The sequence below is a fragment of the Aotus nancymaae genome, unplaced genomic scaffold (assembly GCF_030222135.1).
Source record: "Aotus nancymaae isolate 86718 unplaced genomic scaffold, 86718_ANA_hifiasm-v0.15.2.pri h1tg000029l, whole genome shotgun sequence".
NCBI lineage: Eukaryota > Metazoa > Chordata > Mammalia > Primates > Aotidae > Aotus > Aotus nancymaae.
The window spans coordinates 33,272,183-33,293,369 of NW_026988442.1; the positions used below are offsets into that span (position 1 = coordinate 33,272,183).

Consider the following 21,187-nt stretch of genomic DNA (forward strand, 5'->3'; position numbering starts at 1 on the left):
TACATACACACACACATATATATATATATATTTTTTTTTTTACAGAAGGCAAGATGTTTATAAATAAGAAGAGTCCTGGTTGGATTTGACAAAATAAAATGATTCCATGGGATTTGCATAAAATTTAGAACCTCAATTCTTTTATTTCTGATTCTCCCCTACAGTGCTGTAGATTTGTTAATACATAAACTTACTCTGCTGTTTTAAGTGGGCTCTGGCAAAATATCCCCCTCCCGTATTCCCCTGCCTATATTAAACACTCTAAAGCAAGGGTCCCCAAACCCCAGGCCATGGACCAGTGGTCTGCTAGGAACCTGGCCACACAGCAGGTGAGTGGTGGGCAAGTGAGCAAAGCTGAGCTCCACCTTCTGCCATTAGATTCTCGTAGGAGCTTGAACCCTATTGTGAAAGTGCAGGTTGTGCACTCCTTATGAAAATCTAGTGCCTGATGATCTGTCACTGTCTCCCATCACCCCCATATGAGACCATCTAGTTGCAGGAAATCAGGGCTCCCACAGATTCTGCATCATGGCATAATGATAGAAATAAAGTGCACAACAATGTAATGCACTTGAATCATCCAGAAACCATTCTCCCACCCTACTCCCATCCGTGGAAAAACTGTCTTCCATAAAATTGGTCCCTGGTGTGAAAACGTTTGGGGACCACTGCTCTAAAAAGAGAATTAATCAGAATAAAGCCCAGTCCTTCCAAACTAAACATCAGCGCCTTGGAGCATATCTTCACCCCTCCTCTTTGTCTTTTTGACCACTCATTTCAGCCTCACCACTGTTGCTATAGAAACAGTGATATCACCAATTGTGATTCTGATGTCACTCTCCAGTCCCAGCAAGGGGGAGGTAGGCCACAGAAGGAAACAAGATCTTGAGCTGAGCAAGAACATCCCAGCGTCTTCATTGACTTTAAAAGTATATTCTGGAGGCTTCTGTGGTTCACTATTCAAGTGCTACAGAGGTAGGAAATCTTACTGGACTGATAAAACAGCCCATTTTCTGATTCTCTGTGGTTGGAAGGGAGAATTCAGTCACAAGCGATAGGCAACTTTTTATGTTCAACTCACCCTTGTTCTTCTGTCAATCCAATTTTTTTTTTTTTTTTTTTTTTTTTTTGAGGTGGAGTCTTACTCTGTTGCCCAGGCTGGAGTGCAGTGGTGCAATCTTGGCTCACTGCAACTTCCACCTCCTGGGTTCAAGTGATTTTCCTGCCTTAGACTCCCAAGTAGCTGGGATTACAGGCATACACCATGTCACCTGGCTAATTTTTTGTATTTTTTTTTTTTGAGACAGAGTCTTACTCTATCACCAGGCGCCAGGCTGGAGTGCAGTGGCATGACCTTGGCTCACTGCAAACTCCGCCTCCCAGGTTCAAGCAATTCTTCTGCCTCAGCCTCCCCAGTAGCTGGGACTACAGGTGCACGCCACCATGCCCAGCTAATTTTTTTGTATTTTTAGTAAAGACGGGGTTTCACCATGTTGGCCAGGATGGTCTCAATCTCTTGACCTCGTGATCCACCTGCCTCGACCTTCCAAAGTGCTGAGATTACAGGCGTAAGCCACCGCTCCCGGCCATTTTTTGTATTTTTAATAGAGACAGGGTTTCACCATGTTGGGTAGGCTGATCTCGAACTCCTGACCTTAAGTGATCGCCCAACTCAGACTCCCAAAGTACCAGAATTACAGGTGTAAGCCACCATGCCCAGCCTACTCAGACAATTCTAATCCTACCTCTGGAAATAAATAAACCTCTCCTTCAGCAGCATTAAAGTCAAACCTACCATCTTTGCTGCTGACATTGTGATCCTTTTACAGATTGGACAAGATCTCCTCAGCCCATAGGAAAATTTCACTGCTGCCAGAATGTTGGCAGGGCTGGAATATCTAAAGAAATATATATACACTGATTCTAGCATTTCCTTTCTGAGCCTCAATATCCTAATCTATAAGATGAGAGTGTTAGAAAACATGGCTTCTACGGTCCATTTATCATTAATTTAATAGATAACATAAAGTATCATTTTCTTTAACTCCAGGATGTTATTTACCAATTTTTGAACTTATAATAATTTATGAATCCATTCATTGACTTCATTAAACTCTTTAGCTCTTCTTTTCTTTTTTTCCACTTCGTTATGAGAAACATTGATTTAGAAATCTGAATGTTGTTACCATTAATGAGTATTAAAGTACCTCTTTATAGATGCTATCATCTATAAAGACAATTAGGAAGTTTTAAAAGTCCAAAGCAAGCTTCACAATGCAGATAAACACGCCTAGGACCTAGAAAATAGAATAAAAAACATAAGAACATAAGTAAGTGATGTGTTTGCCGAATATATTTGACTAGTAGGTTCTCTTTCTGTGCAGAAAAATACAAAAGCACTTTTGAGATGTTGATTTATTTGTACTAGTGGAATAGGAAGGTCTGTTAGTAAATCATGACTAAGTCTCTGGGGTGAACATATCTCCCAAAGGAACTGAGCTACAAGAAGTCTTGAATATATGAATTACCACCATAGTAAATTTGAGCAAGCCATCTCTTTTTTGTTCTTGGATTCTCCAATCCAAAAGAAAAAATGAGCTATCTGAAAATGGAAAGATTGTGCATATTCATTCTTCCAGCAGATAATTATTACTCTCCAATTTTAAGATACTAGCTACTATGAGGGATACCAAGATGATGAATAGGAAAATGCCTCTCCCCTTATGAAGTCACCCAGTAAAGAAGATGAAATACATGGGAGCAATTAAAATACAAGGTAGAATGTACGTGTTGAAACAAAATATGATAGAAACTTCAATGAAGGAGCAATCACATTCACTAGGTATCTAGAAAATATTTCACGGATAGGGTAGCCCTTGCTTGACCTGGGCTAAAAAGTAAGGGTAAATTTAGAAAGCCATTACTGGGGGGCTGGGTGGATATTCGACAAGAGTACAGTGCTCTAATGTCTTCCACTGAAATGTCTTAGTAGAATTAGAACAAGGAATTTAATTAATCTGAAAGATATCTATGAATTCCCCCTCATAACTTGAGAGTGTGTATTTGTAGTCCTCAAAATGCTTGCAAAGTGTTTTGAGTTCCATAAATTTAGGGTGCTTATTCATTCCAGCTATTTTTCTTCCAACTTCTTATTCAAGCAAGTTTAAAATTAAGCTAAAAATTTTTAGTGTCTTCATTGTTTAAAAAGACTGTATACCAATGATTTGAAAGTGAGGAATAACAATAGTCATTTAAGAAATAATTGGTCCAAAAGTGGAACCATTTTTGTCATCTGGGAAGTGCTAGAATGCACCAAGAATAAGATGTGCACTCCTGAAATTTGAATGTCATTTTGAGCTAATTACTTAAATGCACATGTGAAAAGTAATAAATAGGTCAAAATCATTATTTGATAATAAGAGCAATAAGTTTCATCTGTAAAATTTGTCATTTTTATCTGTGTCTTTCCATTGCAGATTCTGTATTCATGTAATCATGGCAGGAGAGGGGATAAACTGAGGGATGCTGAAAACAACAATAATCAAGAGTTTTCTTCATATCTCAGAACCTATCCTGAGTAAAAGTAAGTGATCACATAATTTCCATGCTTTTTGTGCACAATTTTCAGCATTATAATTGTATATAGCTTAAATAAGGAAATGATTCCTATTGATTTTGTCACACTTTTCTGTTAGAAGTAACTCATTTGGATGAAATATAAAATGAAGATTAAGAGATTGTGTTTCTGGCTCTCACTAGTACATCAATAATCTAGGACAGCCTGCTTCCGAGGCCAAATCATAATACCATTCATTATTTTCTTTGTAGTAATGATGCAAGCATAAGAATATTTATACGTAAGTATATGTAATAGTGATGCAAGCCTAAAAATATTTATATGTATATATGTTTATGCAGAGGACGTTACAGGGTTTAACCTCATAGACATTAACAACTTCCTTGTTAAGGTAACGAAACATTAAAATAAGATACCAAAAAAAATTAGAAATGGGACTGGGCAGGGTGGCCCACACCTGCAATCCCAGCACTTTGGGAGGCCAAGGCAGGTAGATCACTTGAGGTCAGGAGTTCAAGACCAGCCTGGCCAGCATGGTGAAACCCTGTCCCTACTAAAAATACAAAAATTAGCCAAGTGTGGTGTGCCTGGTGTAGTCCCAGCTACTTGGGAGGCTGAGGCAGGTAATTATCACATTGACATTTTTGAGGAACATTTTAATCCGATCCTTCTATTGGCCATGGGAAAATTTCACAGCTTCCAGGATGTTAGCAGTGCTGGAATATCTAAAGGAATTAGGTATTCCCTTGGGAGGCGGAGGTTGTGGTGAGCAACCAGGGAGGCAAATGTTAACAGTGAGCCAAGATCTCACCAGTGCAGCCCAACCTGGGCAACAGAGTGGGACTTTGTCTCAAAAAATAAAAGAAAGTTAGAAAATATGAAAGACATGGGTAAATAATTATCTTTCTGGACCTAGCCAGTGTTTCTCACAGAGTTTCTCCAGATAAGCCCTGGTCTAGAAATTCTCAATTCTTGATGTATATTAGAATCACCCAGGGAGCATTTAAAGAATTTTAAGAATGCCTAAGTTTCCCCAACCAAAAACCATTGAAATAAGATTTTCAGGGGGATGGTAACTTGGATTCAGTATCTTTACACAGTTCTCTTGGTTCAGTATCTTTACACAGTTCTCTTGGTGATTCTCATGTCTAATTAGGGTGGAGGACCCATTGTTTACCTAAGGAATCCATTGTATTTGGATACCTGGAAGATTAAAATAAACTGCTCCCTTAGCTCAGTAATCTGAGGTAATGATTTCTGTGTGAAAACAGGTGCAAATTATTGTGAGAGCAAAGAATAAGTAGCTCTTAAAAGGTCTTGCATTTTCTTTGTAATGATTACCTGAAATATCCTGTATAATAAAAATGACATATCCACTTATATAAGTTTCAATCATGTATTTAATCTTTCATTGATCTGTGCTGGTTTTATTTTGAGGGAGGATGTCTATCCTCACCACAGTCCAAAGTCATTTAAAACAAATATTTCCAGTTAACCAGATGTTCATGCCTTAATATTGCTTAACTTATGTCAAGCAATTCTTCATAAAACACAGTTGTACTATTAAAAATTAGGATGAACTGTTGGGCTTGATTACAACAGTATTTTAAACCAGTATTTTGTTGGAATTAAAATACAGAGATATTCTGTTTCATAAAGATGTTTGAGGGATTGGGGGGTAGAAATGGTGTAGCTATTCCACCTTGATAATCGAGAAGTATAGGTCTGAGCAGAATTTTTTTGTTTTTAAATTTTTTAATGGCAACTGAGCCTAGGGGATGAAGAGGGAAGGAGGGATAAGCTGAGCAAAGTTTTCAATATAAGAAGGGAAACGTCAATGTGAAAGCCTGGGAATGGAAGTCTGGCATAGAAAAAGAGGGCAAGATTCTCATAATTTTAGATGATCAGTGGATAACTCTAAGTCATTATGATAGTTGGCCATGTTTTCAAAGACTACCAAGTAAGGAATACATAGAATAGGTACTATGATCAATCAATGAAAGCAACAGGTATAAGCAATTCGTTTAAGAAAAATGACTGCAAATGTAAAAAGAGGGAAATAGTAGCAAGAGGGTAGCTTGGGGTGGAATAAGACAATTAAAATGAATCTCAGTTTTCTGGCTTCGAAGACCAGGTAAATGGTGTTGCCATTACTGAGATTAGGGAATCGAGGAAGGTATTGGGAAGGCTGTGAACGACTTCACTTCAGCAAGGAAATCACTGCATCCATGGACAAAGGCCCGTTGGATGGCACACATGACGTCTCTTTTGTCCTGACTGATATTCAGAAATTCTACTGAACCATAGAGGCTGAGAATTCCCCCAGGATCCTTGGCTTATGAGGAGGGTTTGGTCTTTAGTAAGAGAGACACCAGACTTACTGCTAGTATGAGTGAGTTACAGCTTTAGAAATTAATTAAAAATAAAACATCTTTTACTTAAAAGCTAAGTTGGTAGGGCAAGAACCACCAACAAGGGAGCAGTAAATTAATTCTATTTTGATCACATTGAGTTTTGAGTGTCTACTGAAAATCCAGTGGGTGCAGGGGGAGGGTCATCAAGCAAGGACACAAAAGGGTGGGACATGGCTGCTAGGTTCATTCATTTAACGAAGATGTGTTAAGCACCTGTAGCAGATACCAGGAACTAGCTTCTTCATTAGAGGTGCAAATATGTTTAAGAAATCTTCCTTCCATTGAGAGCTGAGGATGAAGATATTCAGAATGGAGTGGGTCTAAAGTGGCTATTGGGGAAGGTCTCTATTGAAGGCATTGTTCATATTTCCCATGCCTTACCAGTGATCACCACGTTTCTTCTTACTTTTATATAATCTGCCCTTTTGATGATTCTTTCTTACTTTTTTTTCATACTTCCAGATGTCAGATAAGGTTGACTGGTTGCAAAGTCAAAATGGAGTATGCAGAGTTGATGTCTATCCTCCTGGAGACAGCCAAGCCCAGGGCTGGAAAATGGTAAGGGTCGACTTGATAAACACTAGGTTAAGAATATGGGGCTGTCATTAACAGTAGCCTTATTCTCTCCACCATACCACCAACCTCTTATTTTTCATGGTGGTATTCTTGAGGTGGATGGGAAATGAGCCCCTATAGAACAAAACATTCCCATTTATAATTTTGTGGAAAAAAATTCCCATCATATGGTATTTAATATGCTATAATTAATGAAATATATATGTACATATAAGCTGTATAACATATATGGTGTATGTATATATCATGTATATGTAAATATATATGTATATGTCATGTGTATATTGTAGCTGTAAAATTTTAATTTTCCAACAGAGAGGAATTGGAGATAAATGTCTCCAAGGCTTGTAGAAAATATTTTCTAAAATGTAGGATGCCTTAAAGTTTTCAGAACTATAAACTCTCATCTAAGCCACATTGTCATTCTGCCTTTACTATTCAACAAACATTTATTAAATACTTAATATCAGGCAATGTATCAGTCAGGGTCTAGTCAGAAGATAAAAACCATATGAGTAACTTAATATTTAAAAATTATTTGGTAATAAAAGGTAGTTAACTACTAAAAGGCATAAAAGAGGACTCTAGGAATTCCAGAAATAACAAATGCAGAAAGCAGCTACTACCCCCAGGCTGAGATTGCATTAACAAGGAAGAAACCAAGTAAATATAAGAGCTCCCCTCCCTCAACCAAAGCTGCTCCCCATCTCTTTGGAAAGAATGTGGCTGACACAGGAAACTTGCCAGAGGGAAGCCCTTTCCTTCTGCTCTGACCATGCAGTGTCCCCCCATACCCTCTATTGACAAAGCCAACTGCAAAGGAGAAATGTTTAGAGTTCAGCTCTGGTGTCACAAAGAAAGGCAACGAAGGGTGGATTTGGAGTGAGAGATAGTAAATCAATAACTGGCACAGACACTGTCCTGAGTGTCAGAGTCAGAGACATAAAAATAAATTAGAATTCTCTCCTTATAAGGATCTCATAATCTAATGGAATCACTATTATTAATAGACTATTACAACATGTATCAGGCCAGGCACAGTGACTCACACCTGTAATCCCAACACTTTGGGAGGCCAAGGCAGGAGAATTGCTTGAGCCCAGGAGTTGGAGAACAGCCTGGGCAACATGGCAAAACTCTGTGTCTACTAAAAAAAGAAATTAGCAGGTGTGGTGGCACACACCTGTAGTCCCAGCAACTTGAGAGTCTGAGGCGGGAGAATCACTTGAGCCCAGGAGTTTGAGGTCGCAGTGAGCTATGATCATGCCACTGCGCTCCAGCCTGGGCAACAGTGAGACCTTATCTCAAAATTTAAAAAAATAAATAAATAACACTTATCAAACATTTATTTGCATGTAATCAAATGCAAATGACCCATCTGCTTCTGTTTGTCCAAATCTGGTCAATCTATATATAGCCTTAAAGAGAAAACACTAACAAATCTACATGAGACAGTAAGACACAAAGATAATAAATATTCAATTACTATAAAGGGCCAGCCAAAACTGCTTCTACTGAATCTTTGATTTACCTCTGCCCTTTCATTTGGAGAAACAAAGGGCAGATCAGTTTCAATGCTAAATCAAATGAATTTAGTGGTTTTTCACTAAATGAGAAACAATGTGAGGGATACAAAAAAGAATGTAACAATTACTGAACCTTATCATTCATTTGGGAAAATATACACGTGAAAACAGACATGTCAGCCAGGGGAGCGGCGTGAAGAGCAGATACCATGGCCTCCACCACCACTGCCATACACACACTCTCTAGACACACTCTAGTCCTACGGGCCATGCCTGGGCCTTGCTGCCAGGAAGCTTCAGCTGGCAGCTCCGCTTGCTGCGTCTCAGGTTTCTTTACCTCCAGAAAGAAGAAAATTGACCCCTTGAATTCGGGAAGTTCATTGAAGAGTCTGAAATTAGGGTCTTATTTCAAATTTAGACATGGCTAATTGAGGTGCAACAAGACCCAATGGGCCAAATACTGGAAATAAAATATGCCAGTTCAAACTAGTGCTTCTGAGAGAGTCTGCTTGTGGCAAATCAAGCCTAGTGCTTCATTTTGTGAAAGGCCAATTTCATGAATTTTAAGAGAGCACCATTGAGGTAACTCTTGAAGTGATAGAAGCTGTTTCTTTGTGAAATATGGGCCCGAAAAGAAAACCAACCGCTAATGCTGGTGATGGGAATGAAGAGAAAATGAAGAGATCTAAGAGTGATGGTTCTTAGCCAGAAAATAGACGTTTTGGATAAGTTAAAGTGATTTTACAGATTCTGCTGCTTTTCTTGAACTCCCGACCTCAGGTGATCCGCCCGCCTTGGCCTCCAAAGTGTTTGGATTGCAGGCGTGAGCCACCATGCCCGGCCTTGATTCAGCTGCTTTTCTAACCCAAACTGTGTGTCTTGATGACACTACAGTATAGTTTGAAGGATGGGATATAGCTGTTCAAGAACAATGCCATAGCCTAGCACCGATGTACTACAGAGGACACAAGCAGTCATAGTTGTATATGATAACACAAATGAGGAGTCCTCTGCAAGAGCAAAAAATTGGGTTAAAGAACTTCAGAGGCAAGCAAGTTCTAACATTGTAGTAGTTTTATCAGGAAACAAGGCTGACCTAGCAAAGGAAAGAGTAGTAGATTTCCAGGAAGCACAGTCCTATGCAGATGACAATAGTTTATTATTCATGGAGACAGCAGCTAAAACATCAATGAATGCAAATGAGATATTCGTGGCAATAGCTAAAAAATTGCCAAAGAAGGAGCCACAAAATCCAGGAGCAAATTCTGCCAGAGGAAGAGGAGTAAACCTTACTGAACTCACACAACCAAGCAGGAGTCAGTGTTGCAGTAACTAAACCTCCAGTTTGAACTAGATGGAATAGTCTTCTGCTTCTTAACTGTTAATAATGATGGAATTGGAGCATTTATCCAGCCCAGTATGACTTCCAAAAGAAGAGACTTGTGATAATAGAGTCAAGTTTCTAATATAGAATTATTTTAAGTGTTTTGAACTTAATTTTTAGTAACAGGCATGGGTCCCTCTCACTAATGTTTCAGCAATAGGGAAAAATGAGAACTATGTGTACACTTATTTCATTATTCCCCCTAATTTCTCATCACTAGGAATGTAGACAAATGACTGACTGGACCCACACAGTTAACCAGCCCATTTCTCCACACTGGTACAGTAGTCAACTGTGAAAAAAATTTAGAATTTACTAATTTGGGCTTTTCAAAAACGTTCTTTTTTTAGAAGGAGATTCTAATGTTATTTATGCTTAGCCATAGTATTTAGGCAAATATTCATTTCTCCTGGTATCTGTATTTAAAATGTACATTTCACATTTAAATTAACCACAAGAAAATAATCCCACATATACAAGGTGGGAGGTGGAAAGAGCATTAATGGCATCTAAATTATAGCCAGTCCTGTTTTTTTTTAATGGGTTAAAAAAATAAAATGTAGCCCCATCTTGTTTTAGGAATTTGAGAACTAATAAATGCATCTTAATGGATAGTGTTCCTTTCAAACATGTGAGTCATTTAACAAAAATGAAATAAACCAGGTATCTGTGATTTCAAATTAATCACTGCTGGCCATTACATAGGTTTTGTTGTTTGGTGCAGGGAGGAGACTTTCATTCACTTTTGATGCAATGTAGCCAATGCACCAACAATTATGTATATTTAAACTTGATTATTTTAAATTCAATCTTTAGCTGTACAACAGGATACTGCATTGTAGTCTCCGTGTATATATTACTTTTCTGTAATATTTAAGAGTTGCTTGAAAGTATACAAAAGCTAATTATTTCTCTCCCCCCTCTGACAGGAAGGGGCTTCAGTTGTTCCTCTGTGGCTAGAACCTTAACAGTGTACCCATAATTTGTAATATAAAGCATGGCAATATGTTAGTAACAATCTTGCAGCCTTGTTTTCCAACATTCAATTATTTTGATAAGTTCAGTATATTGCACTAATTATTTTAGGTATTTTCATTATATGAGAGCTACCATGTGTCAGAGATGATTTAATCTATTTACGTGTTGGTCTGCTAGGAGAACTTGTACATTTACAATAATGCAGAATTAGGAAAATGATTCACCAGTGTTTAGTTTTATATTGAGGTGCTCATGTTGGAATTATTGAGGTGCTCATGTTGGAATAAAGCAGTATAAAAACCAAAAAAAAAAGAATATAGAAAGGTCACTTGAAAGCTCTGAATAACTGTTAGACTAATGAAAAACAGTTCATGATTATTCATCACATGTATTTTCTAGACAATAATTGCTATAGGTGTTTAAAGAATGGGTCATCTCAAAATGGGAGATGGTCAGAGAAAATTTTATAAGGTATGTTTGAGACAAAGGTGGAGAAGAGGAATAGGACAGGGAGGTATACAGCTGACTTAAAACTAAGCTACCGAAGGAAAAGATGGTGAGCAGAGAAAATAAGACCCATTAACCTGTCGTTGGCCGTGAGACCGGCACGTCTGCCGGGGGTCTCTTGACCAGCAAGAGGGTCCTAATACCTGGAAGAGAGAGTGTGTGGAAAAAAAGGGAGATAGAGAAGATGGGTCCGGAGGTCTGAAATGAGCTATGCTCAGATCAGCGATTTATTCTTTGTGCACAGAAGTTTATATATGATTTTACGTACAGTGACTGACGTCAGTTTTCTTACAGAATCATTATCAGGGGAAAAAACAGAAAGTTACAAGGTAACCAAAGGAAGTTCAAAGTAACCAAGGGAGGGGGCAACATGCGAGCTTACCTAAAGGTCACAAAAGATTCTTATCCTCTTATCCATTGTTACAGAAAATGACGTTAAGACAGGTGGGCAAGCAATAAATCAGGAAGGGAGCAATTTTCTAGTAATACAGTGAATGATCTCAATGCTTCTGTGACTACAGGTAAAGAGTCATAGAACTAGCCCAGAACAGGGACTTCAACAGAAAAACAATAAGCTGGCATTACCTCAGTCATGCTCTAAGAGCAGTGAACTGAGAGTGACTCTCTGTAAGCTTAACATTTCCCACGTCTTCCTGTAGCCACCTCACTCAACTGCACCCAGTGGAGGGAAATGTGTCTGGGCTCAAACCCCGTCATGGCGGAGACACGGAGGGGCCTGTACGCTGGTGGGGGATCCCCACATTAACCCTTTTTATATTCTCCTTCATGGACATGAAAATTTGCCCCAGGCTTCAGAAATACTGAGATAATTTGGCATCTTCCTTCCCCAATTGCTCAGAATACTATTGTGTAAGAAGAGGAAAGGCTGCAAGAGGGCAAGGGGGTTTGAAGAGATGGATGTTTGGTTGTAGACTGCACTGATAAGAAAGGAAATGTGGGTACTTAGTCTTTCAGTCACTATGGTTTGATCAACCCCTTTTGCAAAATCCTTGTGGATAGAGTGGAATAATAGACATAGGGTATACACATTTTAGGTTTAAAAATATATAGACATTAGAAACCCATAAACACAGCAACTTAACACAGTTCTGTGGACTCCATTGTAAAGCTCTGTGCTATGCTGTAGGTTTGGGTTTTTATTTTATTTTATTTTATTTATCTTTTAAAATATATTTTTGTAGAGACAGGGTTTCGCTATGTTGGCAAACTCCTGAGTTCAAGCGATCTGCCCACCTCCACCTCCCAAAATGATGGGACTGCAGCCATGAGCCACCACACCCAACTAGTTTGGTTTTTTTTTTAATTAAAAAGGGTAAAAGAATAAACTCCACAGCTGCACTATAGTAAGGCTTTTCTGCACTGTTACAGCCCTATTATGGAAACACACGTATTTGCAGGTTAGTGTGTTTATTCGTAAATGACTAGGTAGTAATGCATTATCATTTTCCAAAAAGAGAGGTAAAATTGTCACTTTGATACAGATAGAAAAATGAATATATACGAAAGATTGTATCTACCTCACAGGTGAGGAAATTGGTAGGTATTGCAACCAGTTCAAAGGAGAATTTTTAAAAGATACACTTATATATCAGGAATATTGAAATAAATGTGCAAATAAAAGCAAAACTGGCCTGCTCCACAGTGGGGAAGGGAAATCAACCAAATTTCCACTAGGCATAATTTTCACATCTGTAGCCAAGGGTTATTCTGCATTGCTATCAATTATCTACAACTTGCAGAATTGTAAAATAGCTCTCACAGACTGAGAATCAGATCATGTGGAAGACTAAAGACAATGCTGAGTCTATAGACTATAGACAATGTTTAGTTTTCTGTTTAAGCACAAGTTTTTCCCTGTAGTCTCCCTCATTTTGATAAAAATTAAAATAATCTCAAAGTAAGATTATTCTTGAACACAAAATGAGGCTAGTCTCATCAGATTTGGCCTGATTGTTTACATAGGTGCAGCAACTGGATAGGCTTTCTTAAGTTTGCTTTAGCAGAAGTCTTCATAAGGAATCTCAGATTGAACTTTTAAAGGCCTCTATTATTCACTGTGCTGACATTAGGAAGTCAAGCCTAAGAAACTCTCTCTACCAGGTTTCACTTGCGGTCCCTAAGAAATCAAGCAGGTATACATTTAGACTTCTCCGAAACTATTGTTCCTAATTATAGCCTCAACCACTAATATTAATCGTAACTGTTAACCAAAGTACTTTCTGTTCTTTCTATTTCACAAAAAAAAAAACCTAGGGGTGAGGGATATATAATTGAGAATATCACACACTAGCTGAAATTCAGATGAGTAGAATTCATGAAAACACCTGAAGAAGGCTTGCTACAGCCACAGACCCTCTTTATACCACTTCTCTAAGTGAAGAAGTTGAACACACTCATTAACAGATGTAAAGATATAGCCTCTCTATAAGTGATAAAAATAATAAGCAAAAGCTTATAAACTTTATGCTTAGCCATCAATGTCTCTGTGTTCCATCTTACTTAGAAATGATCTACATATCCAGTGAATATGCATTAACTCAATGTAATACCACTCCAGTATTTTAAGTTATACAAAGATGTTGGAAACTTATCATTAGGCTGACATATAAAACATAATAACTGTTGAAATAAAGATGTCAGAATGATTATTGAACTTGGTTAAACACAAATTTACATTTTTCATAATCCTTAAACATTAAGTAGAAGTAGAGCTGGCTGTTTTGGATCTGTGTAACCTGTGTAAGTTTATGGAAAGCATATCAAAGTAAAATAAAAGCATACTATTGTATTATACTTAACATTGATAAATAAGAAAAGATAGAGCTGTTTTTATTAAACCAGAATTATTAAACTAGTACTGTTTGCCAAAGATTTACCTAATTTATGTCAATTTGGGTTTCTAGAATGTTTCTGAGTTAGGTTCCATAAAAACACTTTTTTTTCCTTTTCTTTCTTTTCTTTTAGCATTCCCTTTGAATATTTTAAATATTAGAAGCTCGAGTTCCTTATTTTCTAGGGATATCAAAAATATTTAATTTACCTAAGTGTGTGTTTGTGTGCGTGTGCATGTGTGTGCACGCACTGATCCGAATAAATATCCTTTAATTTAGGAGACTTCATAATATTACATATTGATACTATCTGGAGGAAGACATTGCTGCTTACACCTAACATTTTCTGAATTACGGACATGTAGCGATGCAGTCACTGATAGACAGTTTATGGCTTCAATTCTAAACCTTCAGCCAAACTTTGTGTCAAAAATCAACCAGAAACATAAAACTCACCTGTCCAAATATCAAAGAGCTCTTCTCCTTCCAAGTGAGCACAAACATCTTAATTTATTTGAGCTTAAGATAGACGAAAAAATACTGTCAAAACAAATTTTCTGTTACTTCGCATCCAACAGAAGATAGATCTCTATAAATCATTAATCCATAAAAGGAATTAGCAATGGTTAGACAATAAAATCAAATTCCCAATCATTGCCACCAATTGACCATGAACAAACCAAAGTGAGAACCAAAACCAAAATTAGTGGAGCGGAAAATTAAAACTAGAAAAACAAGCCAGGCATGGTGGCTCACGCTTGTAATCCCAGCGCTTTGGAAGGCTGATGCAGGTGAATCACGAGGTCAGGAGTTCGAGAACATCTTGACCAACATGGTGAAACCCCGTCTCTATTAAAAATACAAAAATTAGCCAGGCATGGTGATGCACCCCTGTAATCCCAGCTACTCAGGAGGCTGAGGCAGGAGAATCACTTGAACCCAGGAGGAGGAGGTTGCAGTGAGCCGAGATTGTGCCATTGCCCTCCAGCCTGGGCAACAAGAGCAAGACTCCATCTCAAAAAAAAAACCAAAAAACAACAACAAAAACTAGAAAAACAGAATATCTGCAAACTTCGATTGCCACTCTGGGGGCTGAGAAAAGACACACCTGGTGCACTTGTCTCATGAGGACATTTATCTCCATTAGGTGGATCTATTGGGCATCTTGGTGGAAGACTTCCAAAACCATTAAAAGATAATTTTCAAAGAAGGGTAAAATAATGACTCTCATACATATATAAAAATTAACATGTGTTAAAGATTTTATTTAACTCATTAACAAGGAACAGATGAGGTTCAAAAGGCACATGTAGCTTGGAAATACTGAAGTGAATGTGCCCATGGAGGCAGAGCTGACCTTCTCTACAGTGGGAGAGGCAGTCAGTCAACCCTCCCCTTATTGGTGTCTAGACACGAATTATATTGCATTGCTGTCAGTTATCTACAGTTAACAGAGTTGTAAAATAGCTCCAAGAGAAGGAGAATCAGATAATGTGGAGGGGTATGCTATACATGATGTGTAGTTTTCCACTAAAGCACAAAATACCCCATGTAATAGCTATTATTAGGAGAACTATTTGGGAGGGTTTTGAACCAAGCACAATGGCTGTTAACTCCAACATGGTAACAAGCCACTCAAACCAGTTCTGCAGACAACTAGCACAACTGCTTTTCTTTCCAAGTAATCAAAACACAGCGGGATATTGTAGGGGTAGAGAGCCCAGATTTTAGAGTCAGAATTGGATTTGAATGTGAAACCCCACTGTGGACTAGCTGTGAGATGCCTGGCAAACTATTTACTTCTCTAAGCCTCTGTTTTCTTACCTGCGAAACTGGAAGAGTAAAACCTATCATCTTACCAGGTGAATATGAGGATTAAACAAAATAGCGCATGTAAAACATTTAACACAGTGCCTGGCAAACATTATGAGTACTTCACGAATAATAACTAGTAACTATTTGACACTTGGTAATAAAAATACCAAATTGTTCTTTAAAGATGGGCAATATTTCTGGTCATTCCCAGATAGATATATGAACTCCAATAATTACAGTGATCCTTTGCATTTGATAATAAATAAGACACTTTCATATATACCATTTTATCCTATGTTTAAGAGTTTTTCCCATATGCAGATTGTACAATTTATAAACATATAAACATGTCCATGTGCTTATCACAGCTGCTGTCCATCAAAGAATCTGTAGTCACACAAAACTAATAAACTGTCCATACATATTAACTACTGAATTATAGATCAGAAAGTTAACTTAAATGATATCAGTCCATTGGAAGCCATTTAACGTATCTAGATAGTGTTTGTGCAGCCTGGCAAAGTGATTAATTATGCACCATTTTCCCTGAAGGTTCTCATTTTTTGGAAACTGTACTTATAATACGATCTAAATAAAAACAAGTAAATCACAGAAAATAACAATATTAAAACAAGAAAAAATCTGTTTCAGTTCAAATGCTAACTCTTCTATGTAGCTGGTGACTATCAGATCTTTTTTTCAACTTTAAGTTCAGGGGTACATGTGCAGGTTTGTTACGTAGGTAAACTTGTGTTACAGGGGCTTGTTGTCCAGACTATTTAATCACCCAGGTGTTAAGCCTAGTACCCATTAGTCACTTTTCCTTGTCCTCTCCCTTTTCCCTGCTTCCACTCTCCAAAAGGCCCCGGTGTGTGCTGTTCCCCTCTATGTGTTCATGTGTTCTCATCATTTATCTCCCACTTATAAGTAAGAACATGTGGTATTTGGTTTTCTGTTCATGAATCAACCTAAATGCCCATCAATGATAGATTGGATAAAGAAAATGTGGTACATATATACCATGGAATACTATGCAGCCATAAAAAAGAATGATATCATGTCCTTTACAGGGACATGGATGAAGCTGGAGGCCATTATCCTTAGCAGACTATCAGATCTTAAAGATGTATGTCATTAGAAGCAATATAATGTACTAGCTGAGAGCACAGGCTGTGGAGTCAGACTGCCAGGGCTGGAATTTCTGCTCCATCAATGGTTAGCTGTATTATTTCAAGTAAGTCACAAACTTAACCTCTCAGTTCTTCGATTTCCTCCTCTGTAAAATGAGGATAATAAGAGAGTTAAATCTCAGGCTTATTATGAGAATAATTAAATGAGATAGATAATAGTCTTAAAATACTTGGAACAATGACTGATACACAGTGAGTACTCGATAAATAGTTACTTTTATTGCCAAGATGGAGCAAGCTTGAGAGGGCTGACAACATTTGTAACTGAACTTTGAGGTTGTCTTGAATATCCCATGTCTTTACTTTGTTATAGTCAGATGAATGCTTGTCTATTTTTAAGGACACCTCCACGGATCCTGTCAGAGTGCTCAGCTGGCTCCGCAGAGACCTGGAGAAAAGTACAGCAGAGTTCCGAGGTGTTAGGTTCAAGCCTGGAGAATCATCGTTTGGTGGGGAAAGGTCCAACTCAGGAGACCCACACAAAGGTTTCTCTGTAGACTATTACAACACCACCACCAAGGGCACTCCAGGGAGATTGCATTTTGAGATAACTGACAAAGAGAATCCTTTCCAGGGCCCCAGGGCCCAACTTGTCAATGGGAGTTCAGTAGATGCAGTTTCCTTCTATGCTAACCGCCTCACGGATCTAGTCATAGCCATGGCCGGCAAAGAGATCAATGAGACAATCGATGGCTCTGAAAACAAATGTGTCCATCAGTCATTGTACATAGGGAATGAACCCATCTCCACCGAAAGTCTCAGTAAGGTAGCATCAGAGCTGGTGAATGAGACCATCTCTGCATGTTCCAGGAATGCTGCCCCAGACAAGCCTCCCAGCTCTGGAGACAGAGCATCAGAATCATCACAAAAGCCCCCAAAGTTGAAATACAAGTCCACTTTGAAGATGAAGGAGAGCACCAAGGAAAGACAGGGTCCAGAGGACAAGCCTGATTCTAAGAAGTCTTTCTTCTATAAGGAAGTGTTTGAATCTCGTAATGCAGATTATGCCAGAGAGGGTGGAAGGTTCTTTCCTTGGGAGAGAAATATGTTTCAAGGGCAGGAAAGGGCTGATGACTTTACGACTTCAGTTAGTGAAGGGATTATGACCTATGCTAACAGTGTGGTATCTGATATGATGGTCTCCATCATGAAGACACTGAAGATCCAAGTGAAAGACACAACCATCGCCACTGTCCTACTGAAGAATGTTCTGCTCAAGCATGCAAAAGAGGTGGTCTCAGATCTCATCGACTCCTTTGTGAGGAACCTCCACAATGTCACAGGGACCCTCATGACTAACACAGACTTTGTCTCGGCTGTGAAAAGAACTCTCTTCTCTCATGGAAGCCAAAAGGCCTCAGATATTATGGATGCCATGCTACAGAAGCTGTACAATGTGATGTTTGCAGACAAAGTCTGTGAGCATATCAGGAAAGCCAAAGACGAGGCCGAGAGTTATTCCCTCCTCTCCATGAAAGGAAGGGGTGATCCTAAAAAACAAAATGTGAACTTTGCCATGAGATCTGAAGCTAAATTGAGAGAAAAAATGTATTCTGAAGCCAAATCAGAGAAGGAGAAGACTTGTGCCGAAACTCTGGGTGAACACATTATCAAAGAGGGGCTGACTTTGTGGCATAAAAATCAGAAAGAATGTAAATCTCCAGGTTTCCAGCATGCAGCCTTCGAAGCTCCCGACGCACAGTGTAAGCCTGCACCAGACATTTCCTTTGAGTACCCTGAAGATACTTGCAATCTCGGCCCTCCTCAATATCCCCCAGAGAAACCTGAGATTTTTATGTTTAATTCAGACTCCTGGGCCAAGGACCTGATCGTATCTGCCCTACTTCTGATTCAATATCACCTGGCCCAGGGAGGAAGAAGGGATGCACAGAGCTTCCTTGAAGCTGCTGGAACCACCAACTTTCCTGCCAACAAATCTCCTGTAGTTCCTGATGAATCCTGCCTGAAGACTGCTCACAATGTAGATGACCAAGAACAAGCAGAAAAGAAGGACCTAATGAGTGTTTTCTTCAATTTCATCCGGAACTTACTTAGTGAGACCATTTTCAAGCGTGGCCATTGCTCTGAACCCAAGGTGCCGGAACAACTAGTTAAGGAAGATGCAAACTTGTGTGAAAGACCTTTAACCTCTTCACCCCCCAAACCATGTGAAGATGATGAGACCCCTGGTGCCTTTTCTGGGCTGACCAAGGTGGTTATCAACCAGCCAGATGGCAGCATGAATGGGCAGATGGTAGAACATCTGATGGACTCGGTGATGAAGCTGTGTCTCATCATTGCCAAGTCCTGCGATACTTCTTTGGCAGAGCTGGAAGATGACAAGTCTGGAGATGCCAGCAGGCTAACGTCGGCCTTCCCAGATAGTTTATATGAGTGTTTGCCAGTCAAGGGCACAGGGACAGCAGAAGCTCTTCTGCAGAACGCCTATCAAGCTATCCATAATGAACTGAGAGGTGTATCAGGACAGCCCCCTGAAGGGTGTGACGTACCCAAGGTGATTGTCAGCGATCACAACCTAACAGATACAGTTCAGAACAAGCAACTCCAAGCTGTCCTTCAATGGGTAGCTGCCTCTGAGCTCAATGTCCCTATTTTGTATTTTGCTGGTGATGACGAAGGGATCCAGGAGAAGGTAAGAAACAAAGGCAGAGAAATTTGGAAGCCTTATTAAGATCTAACAAGGTCTTCAAGTTCTGGTTTCCTTCTGAATAGGAAGATAGCCACTGGGAAGGTAAAATGGAAACAGCAGGATTTGAAGATCATGCCTCTTGGCAGAGATAAGGGATAAAGTAAAATTAGATTTTGCCCAATACAAGGCATATCAAAGAGGGAAAAGGCGATAAGTGATATTTTTCTATTTTTTTTTGCATTTAGGAGTAGGAGTGTACAGATGAGGAACCTCCAAGACACCTAGTGAAAGAATCAGATTAAGGTCTGGGCTTTGGGCTGAGTTTTGGATAGAACAGCATTGCTCAAAGTATGAGATGAAGCTGCAAAGTAGCCCTGGGATGTGTTAGGGAAGAGGCAAGAGTCTGAACTTAACGACCTTTTCAAATGTGTCATTACTGTCTTAGTTGGTTGTCTAGGTGGCATGGGGGATCTGAAAGGATTCAGTTGATAACTCCCCTCTTCCCCCTACCCTAAGTTCTGAATCCGTTGAGAAGTAAAACTAAAGCATAAGGCAGATGGGAAATCAACCTATCACTGTTATTACTGCTAAAGGTAAACATGTCTGATAAGTTCTTGTCCTCCACCCAAGGTGCCTGATAAGCATCAGAACTGCTCACTAAAGGGAGGGTTTGAGTCTGGAGAACATGCACATTTACCCAGGATGCTGCTGCTTCATACTGAAGTGGGGGAATTAAAAAGACCATCCCCACAAACTTCTCTTCTCTCTCTTTCTTCCTTCTCTCTCTCTCTCTCTCTCGTTTTCTCTTTCTCAATGCTTTTGATTATCTCCTCTTGACTGAGAAAAGTGGAACAACTGCTGTTAATCATTAAGTAGCAAAGGGTGGCAAAAGAGGCTACAATTATTCAGAAAAATTCATCATCATAGAAATCAGAAGATATAGAAAAAGAGGCTTTCTCTGCTTAATTAAGTGGTATTACCAATGCTTGCAACTGAGTCATTACATTTATTTGATAACTGGGAAGACACACGATTACAAAGCATTCAGACTAGTTGCCAAACCTAAACATGAAACTGTATGGTCTTTGACTTTGGTCTTGCTACTCGAAGTATAGCCTGTGGACCTACAACATTGGCATTACCTGGGAGTTTTTTTTAGAAGTACAGAATCTCACACTTCCCTCCAGACCTACTGAATCAGAATCTTTGTTTTAGCAAAATATCCAGGTGAGTTATGTGCACATTCAAGTTCAGGCTAGAAGACAATGTGAACTTCCAATACTAGATATATTCCTAAGGGTCCTTGGCAAGTTCTGTCTCCATGCAGGGTTTCCAATCTATAAAACAGACAACTATTTTATAGTATATGGCAATTAGCAGAGATGGGGAGTGGGAGGCTATATTCTGAAGAAAATTTAAACTGATGAAAAAAAATCTACAAATAAGCATAGCCTTCAGGTGTATAATGTGTGATAAAGCCTTTTGTTTTGTAGCCATCTTTGAAATCAAATCCATCATACATAACGTACATAATACACTCTGGTTTTAGACTTTTTTGACTTGGAATGTCTTGTTTTAGATTATTTTAAATTGAAACGTGTATCTAAAATAGGACAATAGACTTGCAGTACACACACACACACACACACACACACACACACACACCTTTGTCTAGTCTAAAGATAAAGGTATCTATTTTATTGACTGCCTTTAAGAGT

At 38.8% G+C, this 21,187-nt stretch overlaps 1 protein-coding gene and 1 pseudogene across 4 annotated transcripts in view; both read left to right on the forward strand.

The window, feature by feature from the left end:
* The window catches only part of AKAP3 (A-kinase anchoring protein 3), a 33,043-nt gene that overhangs the window by 3,038 nt on the left and 8,818 nt on the right, over positions 1-21,187 (forward strand). For 3 of the 4 annotated variants that reach the window (XM_064382542.1, XM_012467484.3, XM_012467483.3), the window contains exons 2-4: positions 3,477-3,583; positions 6,454-6,549; positions 17,160-19,472. In XM_064382542.1, coding sequence (XP_064238612.1) covers positions 6,454-6,549; positions 17,160-19,472 — 2,409 coding nt within the window. In that variant the 5' untranslated portion in view covers positions 3,477-3,583. Of the gene's footprint in view, positions 1-918; positions 976-3,476; positions 3,584-6,453; positions 6,550-17,159; positions 19,473-21,187 lie in introns of those variants that run through there. The other variant, XM_012467482.2, reaches the window with a different exon arrangement.
* LOC105727534 (ras-related protein Rab-5A-like) lies at positions 8,514-9,429 on the forward strand (annotated as a pseudogene).